This window comes from Musca autumnalis, unplaced genomic scaffold (assembly GCF_047663935.1).
Source record: "Musca autumnalis isolate F117 unplaced genomic scaffold, ASM4766393v1 scaffold_4, whole genome shotgun sequence".
NCBI lineage: Eukaryota > Metazoa > Arthropoda > Insecta > Diptera > Muscidae > Musca > Musca autumnalis.
Window position 1 is genome coordinate 95,317,928 of NW_027411977.1, and position 17,196 is coordinate 95,335,123.

General features: G+C 36.3%; 1 protein-coding gene across 3 annotated transcripts in view; it reads right to left on the reverse strand.

The window, feature by feature from the left end:
• Window positions 1–17,196, reverse strand: part of LOC141401131 (unconventional myosin IC-like) — a 216,331-nt gene that overhangs the window by 1,392 nt on the left and 197,743 nt on the right. For all 3 annotated transcript variants that reach the window (XM_073981015.1, XM_073981014.1, XM_073981012.1), the window contains 5 exons: window positions 12,896–13,037; window positions 12,715–12,830; window positions 12,459–12,529; window positions 1,940–2,331; window positions 42–1,866 (listed from right to left, as the gene is read on the reverse strand). In XM_073981015.1, coding sequence (XP_073837116.1) covers window positions 42–1,866; window positions 1,940–2,331; window positions 12,459–12,529; window positions 12,715–12,830; window positions 12,896–13,021 — 2,530 coding nt within the window. In that variant the 5' untranslated portion in view covers window positions 13,022–13,037. The remainder of the gene's footprint in view (window positions 1–41; window positions 1,867–1,939; window positions 2,332–12,458; window positions 12,530–12,714; window positions 12,831–12,895; window positions 13,038–17,196) is intronic.

Consider the following 17,196-nt stretch of genomic DNA (forward strand, 5'->3'; position numbering starts at 1 on the left):
CTCCCAAATAAGATAAGATTAAAAAAAAGTTTCATTCTTACCTTTAAATACCTTCTCAGCTAAGACCTTCAATTCGAATTGTCGTTTACGTTCCTCCGATAAGGCCAAACGATATTTACGTGCCAAATGTAAACGATGCAAACGATGTAAATATGTTGAGGCCTCTTGACAATGTGATGGCGCTGAAGGCCATCTCATGTCCATAACTTTACTGGGCAGTTCTTTAGCTAATCTCAATAGCCACATACGTTTAGCATTGGCAATGAACTTTTCGTTGTAACCATTGGGTGGGTCGTTGCGTGTAATGAAACCTTTGATAAAGGCACGTATCTTATCGGCTGCTTCACGGCGTTTTTTGGCTGCCTGTTGGGCCAAGTAACGACGACAGTACGACTGTAAGATGATCACTTGTTCACGCAACTTCAAATATTTACGCCGTTGTACACGTCCCTTCCAACGGGCTTGTAAGATCGCAGCAATATCATGTTTCTTTTCTTGGAAGGCATCTTCAGTTTCGAACAGGGTTTTGGGGAAGCGAATAAAAAGTTTAGTTTCACCCAGGCGATAATCTTCTGGACCATAGTTCAGTTCTTTGACCAAGATTTTGACACCTTCCTTGGCGGGACCATTGTAGTTGGGCCAGGTTTGTTTGCTCAAGCATTTGTAACGATTGAGGAACAGCTCATAGAGACGGCGATAGGCAAAACCAGCACGGCGTACTCTCAAATTCTCCATAAGACCCAAATATTTCACCTGATGCAATACCAATTCATCATCGAAAACTCCAGACGTTTGCAGATCATTGGGTTTAATGCAACGAATGTAGGATGGTTCTTTGCACATCAGAATATCCATTAAATTGTTGAGGGAATTTCTGAATTGGGTAATGGCAGTATCGGGTCTCTTCTTCTCTAAATACTCCGATTCAGGGAAACACACTCGCACCACATTGTTATCAGCCTTGCTCATAGTCTCCTTTAAGTCGCGGAACAACAAATCGTTGTTCTTATCCAAGAATCCAATAACATTGTAGGTAACATCACCGGCATAGTGCACCAAACGGAATTCATCACGTCTCATGACCTTTTGCACCTGAATGGGTGCCTTTTCGTGGCACAGATAATGGGCATGATCGCCCAAACGATCGCTCAACTTCTCTAAGAAAGTCAAATCGGTGGGTTCACCTGGCCGCAAACATTCCTCATCCAGAATGGAGATTATGCCCTTGTGTTTCTCTTCAATAAGATTGCAAATAACTTTGTTGTCGAAATACTCCACTGGGACCCATTCAATGCCTTCACGTCTATATTCCTCTTGCTCAGACTTCAGGGTAAGTTCAATGAACAATTGTTGTAATTTTTCGTTACAGAAATTAATGCAAAATTGTTCAAAACTATTGGTTTTGAAGATTTCAAAACCATAAATATCTAAAATACCCATGACATTGTTGCGAGCCGTGCGCAAATCTTTGGCTTGCAAGGAGACATTCAAGCGCTGTACCAACCACGAGAACAGGCGATCGTAAACAGCCTTGGCCAAGGCATCGCGGGCATAGATGGCCATTTCAAGGTTCAAAGGAGATGTGACTACATCACCTCTGGCATCAATTGTGCGATGAGTCAGGGCATCCTTCAATTCTTCAACATGAACGCCCAAAAGTTTGGCAATCGATTGAACACATTCCATATTGGAGATTTGGGCTTTGCCCTCCTCTTCGGTAAATTGTACATTGCCCAAATGCAAAACACTGGCAATGACATTCAATATTTGGGTTTGTTCCATTTCGCTAAAGTCAATAACCTTCATGGCCTGCATGACCAGACGGAAATTTTCAGCATCGTTGATGGATGAGACAATGCCCTTGTCCTAAAAAGGGATGAATTCAAAACAAAATTAGTAAATACATAAGTAGGAATTTGGATTTCAGTGGTTTACTTACACCATCACTTAGATAAGCATAATCTTCCAAAGATCTGCTTAGGTTCATAGACTTCAGCTGCTCATCTGATGCTCCTGCCAACAGCTGATAGAAAATATGGAAATTACGCTCTCCGCTGTTTTGATTGATTACACGTGATTTTTCCAATAAATATTTCAAAATATTACCACCAATTGGTGTACCGGTAAAATCGAATTGTATATCCATATATTTGCCGAAACGAGAGGAATTGTCATTACGATTGGTTTTGGCATTACCGAATGCCTCCAAGAGAGGATTACTCTTCAAGAGTTTATCTTTGACATTTTCAATAGTCTCCTGATTACCGGAACAGGCAGCAATATATTGCAACACCTTTTTGGAAGCTTCAGTTTTTCCCGAACCACTTTCACCTTAAAGAAAAAGAAAAACAATAAAAATAAAAATTAGAGAATTGGAAAAATGATCATTCCTCGAGGTCTGTCATAATTATTTCAATTATATAGTTAGATTAACTTAACTCCATTTCATTGTGGAGTACATAAGAAGGGTGAAGGGAATGAACATTCCTAAGTTAAAAATGTTCGGCCCCGAAGTGGACGGAATATTCCAATATCGACTCTGATCGACCACGTTAACATCGCAAACTTCAAGATTCATCTTTACATCAATGTCGTAAGTCTGCATAGGCTTTGGTATCAAAAACAACCACTTAAAACTCCAACGTACGATCAGCAGTATCGTAAAGCTACCGAAGAGAAGACCGCTACATACAAGACAACTCCAGATAATTATTCAGCATACTTGGACCAATTGTGATGTTGAAACGGTTGAACAGAGTCGAACACTTGACCAAAATCATTCGAAATCTGAAAAATCGGCAGTGGGATCAGGAGGGATCCCAGGCAAAGATCTCGGAATGCCTGCTCCGGATTCTTTTTAGTCCGTGCCGGGACCAATTTATTTGTGCTCAGTTTGTCACATCCGCATCCACCACAATCAAACTTCGGTGAGAAGCAATATGAGCATATCAGGGGTTGTTCTATACTGGTCCAAGCGAGGAGCTACAGCAGGGACTATGTTGCTGCATGCTGCGTGAACTCACTACCCAGTGAGTCGTCATCACAACAGCAGCTCTTAACACCAGCTGTTGCTGTTCTAATCTAATGCATTATATTTGCAATGGATTTGCTTGAACCTAGCTCTAATAACCCATACATGGAATGTATGAGGGAAGCAGTGGGGAGTGGAACTGCCGAGGTAGTGTTGTAAAACGTATACATTCCGCCAATAAAAAGCTGGCTCAAAATTAGGCCGCTTTTGGAAGGTCAAAACCGTCTGGTCTTCGGGGGACTTTAATGCTCATCATAAGTTGTGGCATTCGGCCCTCGGCAATGGCCAGAGCGTTATAGTCCTGACTGAGCAGACCGCCCGCTGAAGTCGCACGCCATATACCTACTGGTCGAATACCCGAAGTGAGAACAAACTTCCCAGCTGAGGCGACGGGATTAGAAAATGAGCTTCGTCGTACCAACCCCGGTGACAGATTGGTCGGTAAGCATAAGCAGAACAAGTGGCTAAATCTTCTGAAAAGAATGAAGTTAGGACCTCATCACACTTTAGCACGTTTAGACTTACAAAATCCACTCGATTTCAAATGTCAATTCCATAGCATATACGTCGAATAAAATCGAGTGGATTTAAAACTAGGATTTATTTGACATATACGCTATGAAATTGACATATGAAATCGAGTGGATTTATAAATCTAAACGTAGTCTTTGGCGACGTTACGCTGACTGATCCGAAGAGATGCGCAAGTTATCTTAATCGCCAGATTGCCGAGCAACAGGGCGAAGAGAAGAGTACTACGTCACATTAGATCTCTTCCTATTGAGAAGGGACCACTACACCCTATATCACCACGATTTCAATGTCATTTGAAGAAATTTATTCTCAAACAAATTGCATCAAATTTTTCAAATTTCATCAAAATATCTGTTCAATTTTGTGTTTGGTGAGTCAAATACATGAAATCGCTCGAATAAATATATGAGAGCTATATCCAATACTGACCACTTTTCAATTTAATTTGCCAAACTTATTTTTAGTTTAAATTTGGTGACATTTTTAAAATTGCATTAAAATTGGAGTGAGTTTGTGTGTTTGGTGCACCAAATACCTAAAATCGGGCGAAAATATATATGCAGGCTATATCCAAATCTGAACCGATTTCAATACAATTTGACACACTTCTTTCTATAGCAAATTTCGTCAAACATTTCAAATTTTATCAAAATTGAACAGAATTTGCGAGATTGGTGCACCAAATACCTAAAATTGGGCCAAAATATGTATATATGAAGGTTATATCTAAATCTTGATACCCATTTTTAATTCGAATTATTCCATTTGTACTTCGAAATATTCCATTTGTAATTCGAATTATTCCATTAGTTGTAATTCTAGAATTCCATTTGTATTTCGTAACATTTTATTTGTAATTCGAGAGTTCAATTTGTAATTCAAGTTTATCGATTTGTATATCCAAATCTAAACCGATTTCAGAATCGAAATCTAAACCGAATGCAGAATTTCCGAGCTTGGTGCACCAAATACATCAAATCAAGGCAAAATATGGAAGCTAAATCCAAATATGAACCAATTTCAATATAATTTGGCAAGAATTTTTTTACACCTTTGTTCAGATGTACATAATTCGAATCATTTTAGTTGCAGTTCGAGAATTCCATTTTTAATTCTTAATATTTTATTTGTAATTCGAGAGTTCTATTTGTAAATCGAATTTATTAATTTGTATTTCGAATTATTCCATTTGTACTTCGAATTATTCCATTCCATTCGAGAATTCCATTTGTAATTCGTAATATTTTATTTGTAATTCGAGAGTTCCATTTGTAATCCGAAATTATCCATTGGTAATTCGAATTATTTCAATTTATATCCAATTTATATTCGTATTATTCCATAAGTTGTAATTCGAGAATTCCATTTGAACTTCGTAACTTTTAATTGGCAATTCGAGAGTTCTATTTGTAATTCGAATTTATTAATTTTTCATTCGAATTATTTTATTTGTAATTCGAATTGTTTTTTTGTAATTCGAATTATTTTATTTGTAATTCATATTATTCCACTTGTAATTCCATTTATTCCATTTGTAATTCGAAACATTCCATTGGTAATTCGAAAAACTAAATATAAAACCAAAAACACCAACATTTATTTTTACACCTTTCGGGCTGTTTTCCCAAGAAATATGGACTTGCCCCTAAAATAACTTTTACCGTCGTAATGGAGGTAGCGAATGTAAATCGCTTCAACAAAAATCAAAGTGATTCGAGGGCAGGTCTTAAAGTGAACTTATCCGAAATTTTGTGTGGGAGGTACCTGAAGGAGTAGACAACTATAGTCCTATTTGAACCTGATCTATGTCTAGTAGATATAATAGGATGTGGAAAGTATGGATTACATAGGTCACTCCCTTCAAGAGTTATCGTGCGCACAATTTTTCCGAAAATTTTTGAACTTTTGTGAGGGAGGTGCCTGAAGGAGTTGTTGTTGTTGTAACAGTGTTTTTGTTATGTTTATTTGTTCGTTCCTCTGTTCAATCTGGCTCTGGGTCTATCTCCAGTTCCAGAAAAGTGGCTGCTTCGATGCGATGTAGCCACAGATCCACTGGAGTTAGATGGGTAGGTTTGGCGGGGCAGTTAAAAAGGTGTTGTGTGCAGCGTTGCCGACAGTTTTTGATCAGAAATCGTCAAAAAAATCGTCAAATCGTCAACAATATTTGAAAAATCGTCAAAAAATCGTCAACATGGTCCAAAACTCGGTTTGGTTACCGTTTAATGCGATTTTTCGCTGCTATTTTTGTGAATGAGACTGACAACATAAGATATACAATCTACAGCAATAAATCTAACCCAATATCACTTAAATACTGCTATAAAAACAGTTTTCAGAAGATGATAGTTTTCCTATGGTTATCGAGTTTGGGTACACATTGCCATTTTAAATGGTAGCTTAGCTCAAATATCGCTTGCTTGACAGTGTGACTGTCCATATTTGTCCGTACACGTATATTTTAGTTGTTGGGCAGTCGAAAATCGATAAAAATTTTCATTCAAAACTGGCTGACAGCTTAAAGAGGGAAAACTTGTTTAGGAAGATTTTCATCTATTACCAAAACTAAACGAAAATGTTCAGCTCATGTAATTTGAATGTGGGGAAAAAACTATGAAATACCTGTGCCTAGATATGCCAGATACGTGCCTAAATATAGCCAATCCGTCTGGAAATTGCCATAAAACATTAAAAAGTTCAAAAATCGAGTTTGGAACATTGCTTTCCTTAAAATCTTTCGTGAAACTTTGGTCAAAATGTAGTTATCGTCTTTTATTTCATGCATTTCTGGCTTAGGTGAAAAATCGTAATTTTGGACCATAAAATCGTCAAATCGTCATTTTTCAATTTTGGGCCAAAAAATCGTCAAAATGACGATAAATCAGCAAATTCGGCAACACTGGGCAGATGTTTTGCACGGCGCAATCGATTTCCGCCCACTACGAATTTAGGCGACTGCAATATCCCGAGCGTAGTTGAGCCAAAACTACTCTGGTTTGTCGTGGCAGCTGACGCTCCTCAGCTGCGATAGATGGAGGATGTACTCCGAGTACTTTATTCACACTACAATTGCTTAAGGCCTTGGCAACTGCGTCCATGTGAATGCTATTCAATCCTGCTTGATATGCTTGTTGATCTTGGGATTCTCTCCTGTATCGTTGGACTTCTCCCTCTAGAGCATGGATATCCTTCCTGATCTCCCTGAATGGACCGGGCCTACCCACAAGATGGTGATTGGGATGGCTCACACGATAACATCCAAGCAGGTACTGCAACGAAAGCATCTCATTATGTTGCTTTACAGGAAGAATTTTTGCCTCCTCATGTAGATTGTCCACTGAAGATTTGAGGAGGCACCCTGTCGCTGTTCTCAGGGCGGCATTCTGGCAAGTTTGAATCTTTTTCCAGTTCGAATCACACAATCTCGGGGACCAAACTGGAGCCGCATAGCTTACCACAGACCGACCTATCGCGTTATACGTGGCCAACAAGGTTTCTTTATCTGCACCCCAAGTGCTGCCGGCCAGGGACTTGAGGACCTTGTTCCTACTTTTCAACTTGTCGCAGATAGCTGTGGCGTGTGCGCACGACGTGAATGTAGTGTCGAATGTTACCCCTAAAATTTTAGGGCAGTTTGTGGTCGGAATTCTGCTACCGTCGACCACGACATTCAACTCACGTCCAAACTGCGCTGTCCATGTGGTAAACAGAGTGGCTGTAGATTTTGTGGGGGAAATCTGCATATTCCCCGAATGGAAAAAGGTGGTAAGATCAGTTAAATAGTTGTTCAGTCTCTCACAAATGTCATCAGGATAGGTACCCGACGCCAGGATCGTGCAATCATCCGCATACGTCACGATCTCAATGCCGTCTGGAGGGGGTGGAATACAGGAGAGGTACACGCAGAGAAAAAATATTTTTCGCTTTTGTTGGAACAAAAATATCTGTTTTGGTTCCAAAAATGTATTTGTTTTGTTCAAACATTGTAATCCAAATCGAAAAATACCATCTTTTGTTCCAAACATAGAAAACAAAAACAACTTTCGAATTTCCGCAATATTGTAAAAATCGTTAACAATACCGATTGTAGGAACTATCATAATCTAATTTTGTTTACAAAAAGTATTGTCAACCCAGAAAACCAGCCCAGAAATTTTTGATTTGAGTGTATATACTTCTCATATACACTTTTCGCATAACTTGGATATAAATGTCGCGTATAATATTGCAATCATTGATGAACACAATACATGGTTTGCTGCATTGGCTGACAACAAACAAAAAAAAAAGACAAACAAAAAGCCACAAGCACCCACCACAACATAAGGAATAATTAAACATCATAACAATCTCCGGTATAACACCAAACCTCAAAGCACAATGAAGATAGAAGAATGAAACAAAACAGAAACAAATAAAAAGAAGAGTCTCCTTGTTGGTATACATACACACAAAAACAAAGATAAAGGCATCATGTCATACAAACAAAACTCAGCATAATTGTTTTTTTCAACACGGCATCGAATAGCGAGAGAAGAGAAAAAATTGTCGAAGAAAAGAGAGAACTATTGTCCAGTTGACAAACCCAATTGTTGGAATTACTATACTACATTTGGAATTTAACAATATCTTTACAATACATATTTTGCTCTTCGAATATTGTTGGATCAATCATATTTTTTTCTCTGCGTGTAGAGGTTAAACAGTTCCGGAGATATCACCCCACCTTGGGGAACTCCCTGTTTCACTCTACGGGGTTTGGACATCTTATTCCTGAATTCCACGTACGACTGGCGTCCACACATATAGTTGACTATCCAACGTTTCAAGCTTGGCCGGAGGGTTGTCTGCTCAATGTCCTCAAACAGCGTGGAGTGCCTGACTGTATCAAAGGCTTTTGATAAGTCAAGAGCCACCATTACTGTTCTATCGCACGGCCGTCTCTGGTTGAGTCCTTTACAGATATATGTGGTAATGGCGTGCAGCGCTGTTGTCGTGCTGTGCTGCTTACGGAATCCATGTTGATGATCGGCAACTTGATAGCTATTTCTGATACTGGGGAGGATCAAGGCCTCAAGTGTCTTTGCTACGGGCGACAAAAGCGAAATCGGTCTGTACGATTCACTTTTGCTGGCATCCTTGCCTGGCTTGGGTAGTGGGACCACCCTGCCCATTTTCCAGACTTCGGGAACAACGAGGGTGGCTAGCGACAAGTTGAAGACTTTGGTGAGATACTCGACTCCCGGCTCATCCAGCTGCTTCAACATTACCATGGAGATTCCAACGCTTTGGATGATTTAGCGTTCCTGATGGCATTGGCAACATTATCCATTGTAAATTGTGGTGGTTCATCCTCGGCAGGAAGAGATCTGATCCGACGTAATACTCTTCTCTTCGCCCTGTCACTCTCGGAATGCTCGACAAACTGTCAAACCTGAAGGAGTGGACCGATATGGTTTATCTTCGAACTTAAACTATGTTTGGACAAAATATTACGGAGGCCAAATTTTGGATCGAATCGGTAGATCCATTCGAGAGTTATCTTGCGCTCAAACCACTACACACGGTGTCATAGGGGTTTTTTTTGGAACCTTTCAGGCTATTTTCTCAGGAAGTAGGGTTTTGCCCCTGATGAAACTGTACCACCGTATGGCGGACAGTGAATACAAGTTGTTACAACAAAAATCAAAGTGATTTGAGAGCAGGTCCTAAACTGAACTTTTCCGAAATTTTTGTGTGGGAGGTACACGAAGGAGTGGGCCGATTGAGTCCATATTGAAACCTCATTTAAGCCTGGTAGAAATTTCGGTGTACAAAGTATGGGCCAAATTAGTTACTCCCTTCAAGAGTTATCGTGCGCACAAATTTTCTGAACATTTTCGAACTTTTGTGGGGGAGGTACCGGAAGGAGTGGACCGATATAACCCATCTTCGAACTTAAACTAAGTTTGGGCAAAATAAGTCTGTCTGGTTACTTTCCCAGCAAGAATTGTCCAGCAAGAACTTTCTCAGAGAGTAACTAGGCGTTTACACGAGACAGTTTTTCTTCAAATACAACTCTGATTTACTAACACATACATACATTTGTCGGCTGTCTCCCAGCTGTCTATCAGTTTTTCACACATTTTGGTGAAAAAGAAGTGAGATGATAATTTAAATGTGTTGAAAACAAAAGAATATGTACAAAAGCAAAATATGTGAACGGAAAACAAAAGGAAATCTATGGTTTTCATTCATAATTTTACAACTGTTTTTGCAGTTGTCTGGACGCCTACGTCACAGAGGCAAGTTTTGGGTTTTTGACAATCAATACATGAAGTCAACTGTCCTGTCTTTTGTAAACGCAGGGTAAGGGGTTTTTATTCTCTTTTGCTAGAAAATTGTAAAAAGTAAACAGACACCTTCCCAGCAAAAACCAGCAAGCAATCAGCTGACTTGCAAAAACAGAACAATTTGTCCGCCAACAAAGGAAGCAAACACGTTGTATTTTATTAAAAATAAAAAACAAGAAAATGAAACAAAAAAGTATTTTTCCACTTTACAAATTTGTTCTCCGTAAAAGAATACAATTAGACTATTGGCCTGTTCCCGTACTTTATAAAGTGGTAAAAGTCGTAAACGATTTTCATATACATTTTGTGTACGGGAACGCAAAATGTGTAAAAGTGGTAAAAATTGTAAAAACTTTTTAGTTCTGGAACAGAGCTTTAGTTATTTCCACAATAAAATTGTTTTTAATGTTCACAAACATAAATCAACAAAAAACTAAAAACGGCTGATTGATTGTTTTCAGGAAGAAGAAGAGCTTGCAAGTGCTTGCTAGAAGAAATTTGTCCAGCAAGAATTTGCAAGCTCTCAGTGAAAGAACTGTCAAAATGTCTCTCTCGAATCGCTCTCTTTTGCTGGTTTTTTGTGTTAACAGACGACTTCCAGCAACAATTGGTACAAATTGTTAAAAATTTTAGGGTAACCAGACACAGCTAATATTACGAAAGCCAAATGTTTGACCGAATCGGTTGATCCATTCGAGAGTTATCGTGCGCACCAGCCAGACAGGCAGACAGACGGACATGGCTAAATCAACTCCAAATTATCTGAAACACATTTCGTCCAAACATACTTATAGTAAGTTTACATTTACGAAATCCACTCGATTTCAACTGTCAATTCCATTGCTTAAACGTCAAATGAAATCCAATGGATTTCATATGAGTTTTCATTTGACGTATACGCAAAGAAATTGACAGTTGAAATCGAGTGTATTTCGTAAATGTAAACCAAGCATTAGGGTCTAAAACCTTTATTTCGATGAAGCACATTTTGGCCGTTGAAAGTGTATATACCCTCGTTAGCATAAATGCTGAGGGTATAAACCAGCGTCGCCCAAGAATTTCCTTCTATGTTTTAGTATGTGTGTATGTATGGGTGAAGAAAACAACAACCACATGATATTTATCGTTTGTTGTTATTCACGTACACGTTAAGTGAGAGAGCGAAGCAAATGCAAAAACAACTCAGTGGGCGCCCTCACTATACTTCTTTGCAAAGAGCCCGTCTCTGGTATAAACAGAGGTAAAATGCACGTTCTTCCCGGTCAGAACGTTCATTTTCCCTCTGTAAACCTTCCAACCGAAAACAAATCTGTGAAATATTTGTAAAATGTTTGTATTAAATATTAAAACATGGAAATTTACAATATTATTTATCATCAATATATAAATCATTTTTTGTAGCAGCGAAATTAACACTTAAGTCACATCACAGTGTTCTTCTTATCTTCAAAAGCGAATGCAATCATACTTGTATTTCAATTTCTTATGAATAACAACATTTTTAAGATTTTGGCAAATATTTACGTATGAATACAATGAAAATTGTATTTACGTAGAAATGTTTATATGTTTGTATGTCTTGTATAAACCCAGATAGCATTTAGAAGACTGTTTTGTCAAAAATCACATTGAGGAGTCTTTTTAGAGTCCTTTTGGTGATCAAAAATTGATTAAGTCGCTTGTGTGATCAGAAAGGGACTCGAAAGTGACTCCCTGTAATGATTAAAAAGAGTTCAATTTAAAAATACAACAACAAATGTGTAGCAATCACAAATAAATCATTGAGGTGTTTAAAATGTGACAATTTTTTGTTATTTATTGTCACATTTTGATCATATGGAAGATTGAAAAATGCTTAATCAAAAAAGGGTCATACAGGTGTTTGAAAAGTGATTATAATTATGTATACTCTGATCATATTTTGAACAGTTAGGTGATTAAAAACTGATTGCTTTGTTTTATTTTTATTTGGTTGTAAATAAAAAAATAAAATTCTCATATACACTTTCTACAAAATTTTGATATAAATGTAACGTATAATATTAAAGGTACAGACAAACACAACACAACAGGTTTTGCCAAGTGAAATGAAGAAGCAGTATACTAACCACCAAGCAACATAATAAAGGATAATTACAAGACATAACAAAGCTGAAAAGACTTTAAAACAAAGGAAAGAAACAAAGAAGAATAAAAAGAAAATTTTTTTAATTTATTTCGTCTAACAAAAAGACTCATAAATGATTATAAACATGACTCTAAAAAGACTCGAAAAAGGGTCCGAAATTAATCAACAAAACACCAATAAATCATTGAAATACGACTCGAAAAAGACTCATTTGTGATTTGTTTAGAAGAGTCGCCTGAGGTTATGTTTTCCTACCGACAAAGGAGTCATTTATGATCAGAAAATGAGCTCATATTCTAGCTTTTTAATCGTGCAGTCGGATCAAAAAAGACTCGAATTTGATTAAAATTTTCAAAAAATGCTGACTGGGAAATAACATTGAAACTCTATATACATATGTATGTATACATAATAGCTAAAAATAGCAGTTACTTACCAGAGATTAGAACACACTGGCCTTTATTTTCTTCAATTAGTGAACGAAAAGCATTATCAGTAACTGCAAAACTGTAAATAAGGGAAAAAAGAAATAAACAAAAAGGCATTAAACCCAAGTATGGATGTACATATGTATGTATGTATAAACCATTGACATAATTTATAATCAATCATAAGAAATTCTCGGTTACATGAAAATTTACTACAATTAAGATTGTTAATCAAACAAACAAATAAATAAATAACGGACTTACATGTGTGGTGGTATCTCATAAAAATGTTTATTACGATATTCCTTTATGTCATTTTCTGTATAAATTGGCAATTGTTTATAGGGATTTACCGATATCAATACTTGACCAATGTATGTCTGAAATTTATATAAAGTGGTAAATTAATTTTACGATCCCTCTGACTGTAGACAAATGTTCTTACATAAATAATATTCTCCTGGAATCGCTTGCGTAAATTGTCAATAAATGCCTCTTCCGATTGATAGTTCTCCAATAGTACAAAGTCTTGTACACCCACACGATCACGTTCGTGAAGTCCACGTTCCATGGCTGGTTTTGAGTCGCTGTAATAGACAATCAAAATAAGAGATTACAATTAATACAACAGAATTTAAAAATAAACATAAGGAGAAATTTGCTTAGCTAATAATTGGAGATTTGTCATCAATTGAAGCCATTTTTGTTTGCAAATGGTGCAACCGGATGTCTCGTTGAAATACATGGAAATTTTGATTGATTATAATATTTCTTGAAATTTTGTTTGTTTATTTTGGAATATCGAAAACAGTGTTTAGGCCGAAAATCTTATCAATTTTTTGTTTATTTTTAATTTTGTGAAATTGCCAGTTTTATCATTGCGTTTTTTCTCCTTAAAAACGATTTCGTGTGACGAGTGAATGAATGAACTTTTGCCTATTAATGCCTACGTTATTAATTCCATTTAAGGCAAATTAAACAGGTAGTGTTATCGACAAATTTTAGCTCTGTTCCTTTACGTTCAAGAATCTTCAAGTTTTACCACTTTTTACTCGAAAAGCGTTCCTTTACTTCTTACACCATGCAATTCATATGGGAGCAGTTTACAACTTTTGCCGGTTTTACCATTTTCAAAAGAAATACCCTAGACCATAGACGGGCTTACTCGCACGCCAGCGTTGCTGTAGTTTGTTTCTCTTTTTCGTTCGTACAACATAAATTAACATTTAGGGATTGTTTTGTTATTGTTAAATTAAAACGCGCAAAAAATGCTGACAAAAAGGCTGTTTTAATTTTTCCCTTAAAACGTATTTAAGAGTAATTTTGACCACCTATGCCCTAGACAGACGGCAGCGTTAATTTGCATTAACTGCCTTAATTCAAAGTAATTCGTGCATTATCCACATTCTTAATGCACAAAATCAAAGGGAATTTAAACTGAATTTAGGTATTTCAATATGGTAATGCTGTAAAAGAAAGCCCATGGGCTCAATTCTGTTTCTATGAAAATGTGAAATGAATTTTTAAATACGCCGCTTTTTTCACGCTCACTTTCATGTAAAATATTAAAGGCCTAGAACTACCTAATTCAAATGCGGCATTATTCATTTGAATTAGGTGGTACTTGGGCTTTTTGTCTTTTACATAAAACTAAGCGTGAAAAAGCGGCGTATTTCATTGTGTTTCTACCTTTAGTGCGAATGTGCGTCTGTGTGTTCATTGCACAGATTCGAGGTGTTGCCAGACGTATTCTAGAGGATTCTTGAACGAGGGAATTTTTAGATAAATACGAGTGGGACCAGCAACGACGAGTTAGTTGTGTTTTAAGAGTTGAACTGAATACTCGTAGATCGGTTAAAGAAGAGCTGTGTGCTAACTAGAGACAAGCTGTGTGCTTAGTAATTAAAGTCGGTTCCGAATAAGTGTAATAAAGTAAATAAAGCATTGTAGAAACGTATTCTTATGAGAACTACCGAAATATTGCGAGCGTATACTTTTTGTAAGTTGAAAAAATTTAACTTTGACAGGACGTTATTGTTTGTATGTGTGTGTATTATGTATTTTAAAAACAAAAGCCCAACAAAACATGAAATACAATGAAATACAAAGGAAAACTATTTGTTTTACGAATGAAAACATTTAATTAAGTTTCGGTCGCGGATTTTGTGTTTTAAATGTGATTTTGGACTCTACGTATTTGGGTAATACGGACGCTCAGAGAGCGTTGTTTGGTAGGTTGGTGAATAATTTTTGTACGTCGCGCTGAGAGTTAGGTGTAGCTGTTAAGAACGACCTTATTATTTTCTTTGAAATTTAATTTTTAATAGCTTTGTTCCCGTACTTTTTAATAGTAAAACTCGTAAAAGAGAGAAATAGAGAAAAAAATTGTTCGGCAACGCAAAAATGGTAAAAACGTCAAAAAAGCTGGAACAAATGTCAAAGTCGGCGTACCAGCCAATCAGACGCCGGCATCCTTGTTACTATTTTTACACGCTCAAATTTGTCGAGTAAAAAGTAAAAAGAGAGCGCCATTTTTGTTTAAAGAGAAGTGAACATTTTACAACTTCTTTGTGTACGGGAACGGGTTTTCGGCATAATGTGTAAAAGTCGTAAAAATTGTAAAAACTTTTTAGTTGTGGAACAAAGCTAATAACAACAATGTTGTTTTTGTACATTTGTTAGTTGTTGTAATTCATGCATCCACCTCATATAAATATGTCTTGGAAAAAATACTATGAAAAAATTTCTCAAAAAACTATTTTCTGTTGCACGAATGAATCGAATCTGTTATGCGGCCTATACATACATTTACTGCCAAACTGCTGCTGCCGATGAACCCTTTGTGTACGTGTGTGATTGAATAATGTGTGCCATTCCTTCAATCCATATTCCAAAAATTATACATTTTCCTCCAAAACGCGACTTTTAGTTGAAGTTTTAAAAAAAAATTAATTTCGTCACAAATAATATTTGTTATTTTCAAAAACTGTTCTATGGTTTCTTGGAAAATAAACAAAATTCATTGGATTGAAAGGGGTTTATTTACAAAATCAAAACTATTTTGATTTCAATACTGCTAAAAATACTCCCACATACATTGACAAAAATTTCAAAATTTACTAATACTATTACAAATGCTGTCCTGCATGCCCACAGTGTATGGGCCGCATTATCCGTACTGTCTGTGAAAAAATGATGGACAGCTGGGAGACAATCGGCAAATGTATGCAAGGTACATTTATACAAGGTAGAAGTGACAATCAGCTGTATTCTTACTTTTTTTGTAAATTTAGTTTTCAAAATGTAATAGGGTCTACTCATAAAATTTGAAACTTCGAAATTTGCTACAATAAAATACTGTTTTTCTTCCTAAACGTGTAATAAATTGACCTACGACAGTTCTGAATGCTTTATACTTACATTGTCATTCAAATTTGTTCTATTGTGCAGGATTTTCAAAACGTATTTATGTTTTTCCTGAGAAAATTTTGGAACGACCCTATTATTCAATATTTTCTTTGACAATTAATTTTCAATACCAACAATGTTGTTTTTGTAAATTTGTTAGTTGTTGTAATTCATGCACATACCTTCTATAAATTTACCTTGAATATATGTATGTGTTAGTAAATCATAGAAGTATTTCAAGACAAATTGTCTAGTGTAAACGCCTAGTTAGGTATTTAAAATAGCCTTAAGGTACAGTTACATTAGGCAAATATTTGCTCCAGCGACCGGCAGTGTGCGCTTACTGAGAGCAAGTGAGCATAAATTCAATGTATTATAACACTCATTTGATCTCAGTAAGTGCACAATGCCGGTCGCTGGAGCAAATATTTGCCTAATGTGACCTTACCTTTAGGCCATGTTTATATTATAGCCTTTTGCAGGGTTAACCTTCTTAATGAGGATTTATTTGACTTATACGCAAAGAAATTGGCATTTGAAACCCAGTGGGTTTGTTAAATCCGGTTATATATAAACGTACTATTATATGTAGTACGTTTACATTTACGAAATTCACTCGTTTCAACTGTCAATTCTATTGCTAAAACGTCAAATAAAATCCAATGTATTTCATATGAGTTTTCATTTGACGTGCATGCAAAGGAATTGAAAGTTGAAATCGAGTGGATTTCGTAATCGTGTATCCACTGAGCTATTATGCTCATTTAGACTAGCCATAAATCCTCGACTGGATTCAATAAATCCAGTACAAATCTCATTGCATTTAGATATACATTTTGGAGTATTTATATGGCAGTCAGCTGATTTTTGTTCATAGCACAATTACCAAGGTAGATGCATCACCCCATCTGATCGAATTTGAAACGTCAAAAGAATTTTTTGTAAATTGAATTCGTCTCAAAAAACATACGTCAAATTACAAATTTATTGTTTAATACTAAAAATGTTAGCACATTATGCTACTAATGCTAACTAAAGAGCAAATAAAGAATTATTTTATCGCAGTTTACCCATCTAAAATAAATAATCGAATTACTTGATCGTTTAGACATCGTAAATATTAGTCTTATGCCAGATTTACATTTACGAAATCCACTCGATTTCAATTGTCAATTTCATTGCTTAAACGTCAAATGAAATCCAATTGATTTCAGATGAGATTTCAACTGTCAATTCCTTTGCGTATACGTCAAGCAAAGGAATTGACAGTTGAAATCTACTCGATTTCGTAAATATAAACGTACTATTATCAACTTTGTACTTAAAATCAACTTTGTA